This window comes from Musca vetustissima, unplaced genomic scaffold (genome assembly GCF_032173495.1).
Source record: "Musca vetustissima isolate MV318-11 ecotype Yass unplaced genomic scaffold, APGP_CSIRO_Mvet_v1 utg28485, whole genome shotgun sequence".
Lineage (NCBI taxonomy): Eukaryota > Metazoa > Arthropoda > Insecta > Diptera > Muscidae > Musca > Musca vetustissima.
In genome coordinates, this window is record NW_026873669.1 from 120,598 (window position 1) to 133,497 (window position 12,900).

Sequence of the window (12,900 nt, forward strand, 5' to 3'; positions counted from 1 at the left end):
AATGTCAATTCCACTGTATACATGTTTTGTTTTTTAATTTCTCTTGTATTAATGTGAAATAAAACTTGTTCGGTGCAAATGTACCCTAAACTTTCAGTTACACTTACGCAGCCAATAAAATCCACTATGTTTAAAATTGGCAATTCCATAACGTAACGTCAAGTAAAGAAGTGGATTTTAATTGTCATAAACGCATTAGAATTTGTTTTTTTAATCAATTGTATTATTTTCAGTGAATAGGGCGCTTAACAGAAATGTCAACTTCACAAACCAACATAAAATGTATTCATTTCACCGAATGCAATGAACTAGGTGCACTAGATAAACAACTGTCAGTCAATGGGAAATAGTTCCCCTACGTTCATTTCACAGAGTCCTTGCATTGAACTCGTACGACACAACTCTATCCTCAGTTTAACACAAAAAAAATTATATTAACAAATTCAGCACAAAATCCATTAAGAAAATAGGTAAATTTAATACTAATAATTATAAAACAATTTAATTAATTCGCAATTAAAGAAATTACAAAAAATTATAATGGAATATCGGGAAAACCTGCATAGATTTGTTGTTGGAAAAACGTGTGTTTTATAAGTAAAAGTGTGAAGAAATACTTTTTTCTTTTCATCCATCTCTCGCTCTCTCTCTCCCCATATGCATGCAGGCAGGCATATGCATGAGAGTGTGTGTGTCAGTGTAGTGGTTGTACGTACGAAAGTTGGTTGGTGCTATAAGGAAAAAAAGAAAAAGGCAGGGATAGAATATGCACTTTTTATTGTTGTTGTTTTTGTTAATTCATGTGGTTGGTTGGATATATTGGCAATGGCGATAATGACAAGAATGATTATGATCGTAATAATGATGATGTTTGTGAGCTAGTGGTGATGATGATGATAAATAATAAACTGTGTGTGTAGTGCGGTGCTGTCATCTATCAAAGGGGAAATAGTAGACAACATCTTTACATTGATTTAAGAAAAGTAAAAGTTTATTTTCTTTTTAAATGTTTATATAAAAAGTTGTTTATTTGTGTATATTACCATACCTTTGGTAAAGAGATGTGAAAAAAACCCATAACAAATTTGGGAAATAACCACGCCCCTGGTTTTTTAAGGGATAGTGGATGAGTATTTTTTTCTTCTTTATAAAATCATTTTTTTAAAGTTTTTTTTTATTAATTTTAGTTTATATTATTTTTTTCCAGCCAATATGTCAGCCACCAGTCACCGACATCGTTATAAAAATGCTGGCATGGATTCATCGGAAATGCGTAGAAGACGCGAAGAAGAAGGCATACAGCTACGCAAACAAAAACGGGAACAACAGCTAACCAAACGGCGAAATGTGGTCCTGGATAATCCTCCCAGTAGTAGTATGGATAATGATGCCATGCAGGTGAGGTTTTTTTTCTGTTTAATTATTTAAAAATTCTATTAAAAAAATTGTCAAATTTCAGGAATCTGAAATGCTTCCAAATGATATGCAAAAAATTGAAGCCGGTTTAGATTTATCAACCAAAAATCATAATGATCAACAACAACAGTTCCAACAAATACCTCAGACGGTGCTTAATCACCAACAGCAGCAGCAGACAACACAACAACAACAAGACTATGTCATACCAATGCCCCAACAACAACAGCAGCAGCAGCAAGGACATACAACGGCGGGGACCACCACCATCATTAAAAAAGAAATGATCGATGCTTTATATAGTGATATTGAAAGTGTTCAATTGGAGGCAACACAAAAATTCCGTAAACTCTTATCAAGAGATCCAAATCCTCCCATAGAAGAAGTTATACAAAAGGGTATTGTACCGAGATTTGTACAATTTCTAAAGAACAATAACAATGCTTCATTGCAGGTGAGATGATAGTTTTTTTCTTCATATTATAATTTACAAAAAAAAATACAGAATTTTTTCTATTGAAAAAATCTCTGAGGAAATTTTTTCTATTGAAAAAAATGTCTGAGTAAATTTTTTCTATAGACAAAAATCTCAAAACCTTAGAAAACTTCTCAGGAACAGAGATTTTTTTCCTGTAAAAAAATTCTCAGGAACTGAGAAAAATGTTTCCCTGTAAAAAAAATTTCAGGATCTGAAACGATTTTTTGCTGTAGAAAATATTTTTTCTATTGAAAACAATTCTCAGTTTTTTCCGATCAAAAAAAAAATCAGCTGCTTTGGGCAATTTTTTCTATCGAAAAAAAATCCTCAATATTTTGTTTTTATCGAAAAAAATCCTCAGCAGTTGAGGGCAATTTTTTTCTATCGGAAAAAATCCGCATTCGCTGACGGTATTTTTTCTATCGATGAGGGCAATTTTTTCCTATCAAAAAAAAAAAATCTCAGGAGATGAGAGCAATTTTTTTATCGAAAAATCCGGATTCGGTGAGGGCAATTTTTACCTATCGCAAAAAAAATCCTCAGCTATTTTTTCCTCTCGAAACAAAATGCTCATCATCTGAGGGCAATTTTTTTTCTATATATATTTTTTTTTTCATTTAATATTTTTTAATTTCTCCCTCTCTCTTCTTACAGTTCGAAGCAGCTTGGACACTAACAAACATTGCTTCCGGAACATCACAACAAACAAAAATTGTCATTGAAGCGGGTGGTGTACCCATCTTCATTGAATTGCTATCAAGTCCCCACGATGATGTACAGGAACAGGCTGTATGGGCTTTGGGTAATATTGCCGGTGATTCTCCGGCATGTCGGGATCATTTATTGAATTCGGGTATTATGCAGCCGCTATTGCAGTAAGTCACACATTCTCATATTTTATAATCCAATTTATTAATTGCATTCTTTCTTTCTTCCTTTCAAAAAATAGTGTCCTCAGCACCACCGAACGTTTAACCATGATACGTAATGCCGTCTGGACTCTATCGAATTTGTGTCGTGGCAAAAATCCTCCAGCTGATTTTTCAAAAATCGTACACGGTCTACCCATATTGGCACGTTTGCTCAATCATACCGATACGGATGTGTTAAGTGATACATGTTGGGCCATTAGCTATCTGTCGGATGGACCAAATGATAAAATTCAAGCTGTTATAGATGCTGGAGTGTGTCGGCGTTTGGTTGAACTGCTAATGTAAGCTATGCTTCCTTGGATATTTTGATTTAATTTATTAATTCTAATTCTTATTGTCGCAGGCACCCCCAAAATAATGTTGTCACAGCCGCCCTGCGTGCCGTTGGCAACATCGTCACCGGTGATGATGTCCAAACCCAAGTCATTTTAAATTGTAATGCATTGCCCTGCATTGGCCAATTGTTAACCTCACCCATGGACACAATAAAGAAAGAAGCTTGCTGGACGATCTCAAATATTGCCGCTGGTAATCGTCAACAGATACAGGCTGTAATCGATGCAAATATATTCCCCTATCTAATTAATATAATGCTGCAATCGTCCGATTTCAAAACACGAAAAGAAGCTGCCTGGGCTATAACAAATGCCACCAGTAGTGGTACTGCCGAACAGATACGATATTTGGTAAGCAAATGTGATATAATAATATAATATTTATTCCGCCCCCATCAAGCTAAGGATTCCCGTCAAAGGCAAATCAAAATGTGCTGTATGCAATGAAGATCGTCGATCTCTTTTTCATGATGAAAAGAAGTCTATGGTGAGACCGCACAATAAATCGTCGGCGACATCCGCATAATGATTATAGAAATCCTCTGAGACCGAGTCCGTATAGTTAAAGAAAATGCACTGTATGCAATGAACATCATCGAACGCTTGTTCATGATGAAAAAAGGTCTGTGGTGAGACCGAACAATAAATCGTCGACGTAATCCGCATAATGATTATAGAAATCCTCAGGTTCTGAAGACAGGATATTCTGGACAAAAATTCTGACCTGAGGAAAAATAAAATACCCTCTGGACCTGTGATAATTTTTTCATATAGAAAAAATTCTACAGGATCCAGGACCCTATAGAAAAAAATAATCTCTGGACCTGAGAATTTTTTTTTTCGTATAGAACAAATTCTACAGGACCCTATAGAAAAAAAATTTCTATAAAAAAACTTTCAGGCCTTAAAGAATTTTTTTCTACAGAAAAAATCCTCAGGAGCTTCAGACCCGAAATATTTAATTTTTATTCCGTCATCATAAAATAAATTTCCTTTTCTTTTACCCTCCCCCCAGGTCCATCTCGGCTGCATTATACCAATGTGTGATTTCCTAACTGTGGTCGATTCCGATATTGTTCAGGTGGCATTAAATGCTTTGGAAAATATACTTAAAGCCGGTGAGAAATTCCCCGAGAGACCAAATCCCTATGCCATGGCCATTGAGGAATGTGGAGGTATGTGAAAAAGAAATTTTTATTTTAAATTTATAAAAATAAAATTAAATCGTTCTTTCTCATCCCTTTTTAGGCTTAGACAAAATAGAATATTTACAATCGCACGAGAATCGTGACATCTATCACAAATCCTTTAATATTATCGAACAATATTTCTGCAATGAAGAAGTCGTGGAACATGTCTTACCCTCGGTCGATGGTAATCAGTATGCGTTTAATACAGATTTGGGTGCACCCCAAGGGGGTTTCAATTTTTAGCCGAGTTTAAGAAAATTGGAAGAAATGCAACAACAACAACAGAAACAACCTCATAAATGCATACTGGATCAAAAAACAACAACAACTATGGTGATGATGATGACAATGTTAATGATCATAACGATCGCATCGATGATGATGAAAAGAAGAAGAACAGCAAAAGCCCTAATTTAAGTTTAGTTAGAGTTGTAGGCTACAAAAAAATAAGGGATTTAAACAAAAAATCTGAAAAAAACGAAGAACCATGGCATCCTATTTGAAAATAATATTGCATGAAAAAACCAAACAAACCATGCCCATTATAAATGAGGCAAATAATTTTCATTTGTTTTCCTAAAATTTTCCTCAGCTCAGGAATATTTTTTCTATAGAAAAATATCCTTGCCATAGAAAAAAAATTGTCCTGACGATTTTTTCTATAAAAAAATTTTGTCTTGACGATTTTTTTCTATAAAAAAAATTGGTCCTGACGAAGTTTTCTATAGGAAAAATTTGTCCTGACGAATTTTTCTATAGGAAAAAATTGTCCTGACGATTTTTTTCTATATAAAAAAAAAAAAATTGTCCTGACTATTTTTTCTATATAGAAAAAAATTGTTTTGACGATTTTTTTTTATAGAAACAATTTGTCTTGACAATTTTTTTCTATAAAAAAAATTTGGTCTGACGAATTTTTCTATAGGAAAAATTTGTCCAGCGATTTTTTCTATAGAAAAATTTGTCCTCGCGATTTTTTTTATAACAAAAGTTTGTCCCAATAATTTTTTCTTTAGGAAAAATTTGTCCTGACGAATTGTTCTATAGGAAAAATTTGTCCTGGCGATTTTTTTTATAACAAAAGTTTGTCCCAATAATTTTTTTCTTTAGGAAAAATTTGTCCTGACGAATTTTTCTATAGGAAAAATTTGTCCTGACGAGTTTTTCTATAGGAAAAATTTGTCCTGACGAGTTTTTCAGTAGGAAAAATTTGTCCTGACGAGTTTTTCTGCAGGAAAAATTTGTCCTGACGAATTTTTTCTATATAAAAAAAATTGTCCTGACTATTTTTTTCTATATAGAAAAAAATGTTCTAACGATTTTTTTATAAAAAAATTGTCCTTCAAATTTTTTATAGAAAAAAATTATCCTTCAAATTTTTTATAGAAAAAAATTATTCTGACGAATTTTTTTCTATAGAAAAAAATTATACTGAAAATTTTTTCCATAGAAAAAAATTATACTGAAAATTTTTTCCATAGAAAAAAATTATACTGAAAATGTTTTCTATAGAAAAAATTCGTTTTCTATAGTAAGCACTTTCTCTGTAGAAAAAAAATTATTTTGAATAAAAATCAGAAAAAATATTCTGAAATTTTTTCTATAGGAAAAAATTATCCTGACAGTTTTTTCTATAGAAAAAAAAATATTCTGAAAATTTTTTCTATAGAAAAAATTTGTCGTTTTTGTAGAGTATTTTTTTTTTATAAAAAAATTGACCTCAGATTTGAGCTGTATTTTCTTGGTAGTATAAACATTCTGGTCAGCTCCCTCCCCCATTTAAAAAAAATCATAGAGGCAAATAACAAAAAAAAACTACTTCCAATAATTTTACATTTAGCAAAAAGATTTGTAAAAGTTACTACAATTTGCATGTTCGTCATCTCTCATAACCTATCTTTAACCTATCATTTGCCTTTTCTACATTTTAATTTTTTTTTTTTACTTTAAAGTTCACTATTTTTTGTTTTTGTTATTAAATATTAATAATGCTATTACAATGCTGCTGGTTTTCCTTTTCCCCCTTCTCTATTCCCATCTCAATTTCGATTTCATTTTGAAAAAAAAAATATCCCAACACCATCATCTCTTTTCCTATGTAATATGTACATATATATATATTTTTATTATTATTATAATAATTATATTATTTAACATTAAAAAAAAAAAAAGTTTAACAAAAAATAAATCAATATGTTTATAATAATTTAATAGTTTAACGTTGAAAAAACAACGGGGTTATTATTATTTTTTGTTTACCATAATTCTTTATTATTTTTTGCCCTGCATATTTTTTTTTTTAAATTTCTTTTGCTCTCATTTCATTTTTAGTTTTCATTTCTTTAAGCATTTCAAAATAAAATTCGCAACACATTTAACAAAAATGCATAATAAAGAATTAAAGTCTCAACAAAAATCCATGGAGTCTGATTTTAACATTTAGGGTTCTGTTGTTGGGGTTGATGTGGTGGTGGAGTAGGAGGACTCGGAGTTGGGGGATTTCAATTTTTCAGCTTGGAGAATATTTTTACGCAGCTCATAGAGTATAAGCGTTAGGGCTGATGCCACATTTAAACTGTCAAAACCCTCGGCCAGGGGTATGTTAATACATTTTCCGCGAGATCCGACAGTGGACATGAATCTGAAAAAAGAAAAATAAATTAGTATGAGGAAAACGGTATATTATGACTTCGGAACCAAGGTATTTTTATAGGAAAATTTTTCTATAGAAAAACAATTTTTTTTCTTCGGATTGGAAGTATTTTTTTCTATTGAAAACTTGTTTTTTCGGATCCAAAGTATTTCTTTATAAAAAAAATTTACTTCGGATCCGAAGTATTTTTTTCTATAAGACCGAAGCAATTTTTATAGAAAACTATTTTTTATTTGGATCCGAAATATTTTTTTCTTCGAATCCGAAGTATTTTTTTCTTCGAATCCAAAGTATTTTTTCTATAGAAAAATTTTTTTTTCGAATCCGAAGTATTTTTTTCTATCGAATAATTTTTTTTTCGGATCCGATGTATTTTTTTCTATAGAAAAAAAAAAATCTTCAGATTTTAATTCATAAAACGGAACCGAAGTATTTTTTATAGAATTCTTTAGAAACAATTTGTCTTCGGATCCAAAGTATAGAATGAAATGTCTTTGGATGTGGTCTAAGGACTTAAGGATTCTTTTCCTTTATGACTCGGGTCCTGAACCGTTTTTTCCGGAGGAATTTTTTCTTTAAGAAAAAACCAATTCCCCCTCATAAATCCCCTAATTCTTCAACTTAACTAAACGCCTCTGGGCTAACACTTCTTCAACTTACCTAAACGCCTCTTGGCTAACACCATGACTCTCGCCACCAATAACCACAACATTATGCCCTCCAATTTGTTGCACTTCCGAATAATCAACAACATCGAAATTATTAGACATCAGCTTTTCCCTATTGTTCTCAGCAATAAATATATGACAATTATCCGCCAGCTCGGGTGGTATCATTAGCGGGACATTTTCCCAACTAACATCATCACGGATGGGTACACGAAAATGACCACCACAACCGCCACGCAACGCCTTCGATTCCCATGGATCGCAGCAACCTTTCGTTATGACAATTTGAAAGCAGGGCAAGGCGGCACAGGTGCGAATAATACTACCCAGGTTATTGGGTTCACGAATATTATCACATACCACGGTCAATGGTAGCGCTGGAGTACTACAATCTCCCGATTTATTTACAATATATTCAAGTGAGGGTCTTTGAAAGAGGGTCATAACACCAGGTGGTGTTGTCAGCGTTGACCAGGTTTTCAAATCATGATGCGGTACTTTGTACACCTTACATTGGGGATTACGCTTTAAGGCCTCTTTTAATTGTTCCTTGATATCGGCCAATTCTTCCTTTTGACTAAAAATCACCGCATTCAATTTCAATTCACATGCCAAAGCTTCCAAAATCAAACGTCTGCCCTCAATTACAATTTGTCCATCTCTATCGCGACGTTTTTTGGAGCGAGCCGATATCATCAACGTGGTTAAACGTGGATCATTGAGATCCAATTTTAAATATTGCAAACCCAATTCTAAATCATCTATTAATCTCGATTTCGATTCACGTTCCAGACGTGACTTTTTCATGTGTTGTTGCACGGCCTTTTGTATAAATTTCGGTCTGGGATTTGTTTGTTTTGGCAATTCATTTTGATTGCTGGGCTGTTGTTGCTGCTCACGTTTTATTAATTTGTGTTTAATATTTTTACGCAGAACTTCTTCAGCTGTTACCGGTTCATATTTTATGGAAGCCTGTTCAAACAGAGAGGCTTCAATTCGCAATGCTTCATCTTCCTCCTGTTTACTTTTGTCGGCATAGTTCTTTGGCTCTTTGTTGGGGCTCTGTTGGGAGCACAGTTGTCTGGTTAATTCATATGTATAACGAATTTGTGTACGATGTGTTAAAGTTTTGACGAAATTTGCTAACATTTTAATTCATAAAACGAATTAATTATTTAATAATAAACAATACTTTCAATCCTAACCTAAAGAACAGAAAAGGCTGTTGGCTGGTGAGTTATGTGACACAGGACGGCGTCAACATTGTAAGTGGTGTGCATGTTTGACGGCGTTAAGTGGCCGTTATATGTAGCTCTCTTGTTTCTCATCTTTTAATTTGTTGTTGTTTATTAGAATATGTACTATTTCAATTGTTATTTTGTTTATGTTTTTTTTTTAATTTTTTATTTAATAAAAAATACCATCAATGTAACCTAACATCCAATAATTAAAATGGCGCGGCTGGCTGGTGAACTAGTGAAATGTCAAAGCTGACGGCGTTAACATTGTCATTTACAATGATGAATAATTTTTTTTTTCTAGGGCGGCGCTATCCAAACTATCTGCAACAATTGAAGCACAGCCACTCGTTCGGGCCAATACATGGATTGGTGGACTCCGCCAAAAATATAATTTTCCTTTAAATTTAAAATCACCAATAAATTATTTGACGCGCGCGCTCTGCGTGTGAAACCCGAACTGAAGAGACTGAGGAAATGAACAGTGTAGCCACATCAATAAAAAAATAAGGCTGTGTTCAGTGTACTTATTACTACATTTTTATCAACACTGAAAAAGGGTAGCCATTTAGTGCAACATTCGCCATTAAATGTATTTTCCTAAAAATTATTGGAAAATTTATGAAAATGGAGGAAAATTTAGACTCTATAAATAAGGGTAGGAGCAAGATTATAGCTCTAGTCTAGGATTAACCGTCACAGGTCTGAGTGCACCACAAAACTGTTGAGAAAAATCCAAGTAAATACCAAAAAAAGACAACGACAGTCAATATATGTGTAAACGTTTTTATTTAATGATATATTTTGTTAACCGGTGGAATCAAAAAATTACCGTGAGTTTTCTTATAATGAGGTGATTTGATATGAGTATAAACGGGAGATATTTTCTTGGTAGGTTCCCCAGAAAAACGCCAACACCAATCTGCTACTGGCCTCCGGTATTCCCAAGAGGAGGTCAGTGATTATTTTTTTGGATCTCCAACGAGCCTTTTGTGTTGTGTGTGTGGATGTGTGGCCTTTCAGCTGTTTTTGCCAGCAGCAACATAAACCAAATTTTGTGTGGCCGATGGTAATCTAAATCCTCCTTTATTTTTTGGCCGGAACAGAGGTAACGGTGCTACTCAGCTAAGATAGGCGGTTATCTGGAAGCATAACAAAATAAATATTAAAATTGGTGAATTCAAAATATTAAGACCTAAATGCATAGAATGAGCTGGGAATAAACCCATGCCTTTTTGCCCTAAAAAGATTCCCCAAATTTAAAAAAAAAAGAAATATTTCCATGTAATTGGTCATTATAATCATAATTAATCATTATAAAAGACGAAGTATTTGAGTGTATTTTGTGCTGTCTTTGTGATTGTCAACTTTCTATATAAATTTGTAAGGATTTTAATTTTGACTCCAGATTGTTTTTTAGTGTCTAAAATTATATAATTCTCTGTAGGAAAACTAGGGATTCGTAGTATGTAGTTCTAACGCCGGTTTGGCATATTTTACCATTATAAATGAGCTCTTTTATAATAGGGATTTGATGAGCAGCTTTTAAAAGTGTTTACTGAAAAGAATCTCTAGCGTTTCAAAGGGGAATTTTTAATATTGATTTTTTTTTATTTTCATTGTTTTATTGAGTGATCTGGGGTTGAAGAATCCAAGACAAGGTTTTAGCTTTAAGTTTTATATTATAAGAATAAATGTAATATGTGTTAATTTGTTACTATAACTAATATGTTTTAATTGTTAATCTAGCGAGGATTCTAAAAAGGTGATGAGGTGAGTGTGTGTGTGTTTGTGGGGTTTCCAATCAAATTTATACGTTGGAGCGTTTGGAAACCATGGTTGGGAGGGCAAAATGTGAGAGTAAAACATCTATACTCTCTTATCAAGGCAGGTGTTGTGTTTTGAATGTAATGTGCTTGTTTGTTTGAATAGTTAAAGTTCATTTTCGTGTTCGCCCCTGATGGGCTAGAGATGTGGACGGGTTGAGGACCATAGCCCAGAGACCGCTAACTAGCCGGAAGGTCCCCTCTAGCGCCGCCTAACAGGGAGTCGTAACAGATGGCGCCCAAACCAAAGAAAATAAGTTCAAAACTTGAACAGGAATATTTAAAGTGCAATACCACCTAGTCACTAAATCCATAGAATATAGGGAATCAAGATAGCCATAAGTAATATCGCGAAATCCGTCAACCTGGCTGATATTGAGCCATGTTTTCTATGGGAAAACATGTTAAGTGCAATATTAGTGTAAGGTATATAGGATTTTTAGGATAATACTTCCATTATATAGAGGTCAGTGCAATAGCTTGTTCGTCTAGTGTGTAACAATGTTTGTATTGTGAATGACCAGTGTTCCTTTGTTTTTGTGTATATGTAAAGTAGTAGAAATAGTTAATTTTTCGAGAAGCAGGGATAAGTGCAATAGTCATCCAAATCGTGGTATTAGGATGTTAGTTGCCGATCCTATTTGTGAGATCGTTTTTTGTTATCTATGAAAAATTTGCCACAGAGCAAAACTCGAAAAGAATGGTATTTTAAAACATTTGTGTAATCGTCCAATTTTTGTCGATCCTGTCTTGATAACCGCAAGGACATTTTATAATACTATCAATGAAATGAAAAAAAAAATGAAAAACACACACACCTCATATAAACCCCATCTTTAAGAAACCTCTTAATATGTTTATTGTGAAATTTAAATTGTTCTGTATTGTTTTGTATGTCATTTTATACTTTTTATTTATTTCTATATAATTTATTTCTTTTATTAATTTTTGGACTATTTATAGATTTATTTATTTTTTTTAATATTTTGACTTCCTTTTGATCTATTTATTTTCTTCTATTATTTCTTTTATTCCTAAATTTGTATGATCTCAAAATCTCATAAATATTTTGTTTCTAATTTAAAATCCAAGCAGAATTACCCATACTTAGTAGCTGCGAATGTCTGAAGAAAATACAGTAGAAACCAGACGTCGTAGTAAAAGAAACCGCACAGCATCCTTTGATGTTAGTAGGATTTCCGTCCAAACCTTACCTAAATTCCGAAAGAAAGATAAAGGCAGCAGAATGATGAATCCACCGTCAGGAATAGATCCGTCCATAGTTGACATGTCCCAAACAATCAATGCAAATCCCAATAGAAACATTCATAATAATAGCAACAACCCTCATGTCAGTCCGAATATTGTAGTGGCTGAACCTATGAATTCCAATGGCAATAATGTCGTTAGACAAATGGTTGAAGAAAGTGTATCCAATGCATCATTAAATCTTAGACCTTTAGTTCAGGAATGCATTGGCGACGAAATGAAAAAGGTTTACGAAGCCATAAGCAAGTTAGGAGACATGGTCAATAACCTTGCTATAACAAGAAATCAACAGTCCAATATACCATTTAATTTCACGACACCCCCACCAAGTATTGATTCAAACAGAATCCCAGAAAGGTTACCATCGAACATGATGTTTACAGCTCCCAGCCATAATGCTGATAGGCCAAGTAAAGTGGAGAAATTTAAGCTGAAATTCGATGGAGGTCATTCTGGAATGTCCGTAGAAGACTTTGTCTTCAGGCTAGAATACTTGAAAAATCAATATAGAGTGTCGTGGGAAGAAATTTTCGCCGAATTTCAATCATTGCTTGCTGGAGGAGCCTATGAATGGTTCTGGCTTCAGATAAAAACAGGGATTGTGAAGGATTGGTCTTCTTTGAAAGACGCCTTATTTAGAAGATATAGTACCACAAGGTCGAATTATGAGGTAATGAGCGAAATAGTGGACAGAAAACTCAAACCTGGAGAGGATATAGACAATTTTTTTCAAACCATTAATACTTTACGGTCCAAGTTAGTTCAACCAATAAGCGAAGGTGAATTAATACAAATAGTAAAGAGAAATTTAAAGGGTGAGATCTTCAGGATGGTCTATCCAATGTACATTTCTTCAATGGAACAGTTGAGAAATGAATGTATCCAAGCAGAAAAA

The 12,900-nt window shown here is 33.3% G+C and overlaps 2 protein-coding genes across 2 annotated transcripts; one reads left to right on the forward strand and one right to left on the reverse strand.

The window, feature by feature from the left end:
* The first annotated feature begins 1,199 nt into the window (after positions 1–1,199).
* Positions 1,200–4,594, forward strand: LOC133327098 (importin subunit alpha-7). The gene is made up of 7 exons (XM_061535677.1): positions 1,200–1,389; positions 1,592–1,870; positions 2,549–2,769; positions 2,844–3,107; positions 3,170–3,512; positions 4,177–4,336; positions 4,410–4,594. Exons 1-7 carry the CDS (start codon positions 1,213–1,215, stop codon positions 4,592–4,594), a joined length of 1,629 nt encoding a protein of 542 aa, XP_061391661.1. The 5' UTR covers positions 1,200–1,212.
* A 1,080-nt stretch (positions 4,595–5,674) lies between these two features.
* Positions 5,675–8,821, reverse strand: LOC133327109 (rRNA methyltransferase 3, mitochondrial-like; the record flags this gene model as incomplete). The annotated part of the gene is made up of 4 exons (XM_061535686.1): positions 8,624–8,821; positions 7,665–8,563; positions 6,883–6,992; positions 5,675–5,691 (listed from the first exon to the last, which is right to left on the reverse strand). Coding segments are annotated over exons 1-4 (1,224 nt in total), but the record flags the coding sequence as incomplete, so codon positions are not given.
* Between the last annotated feature and the right edge of the window lie 4,079 nt (positions 8,822–12,900).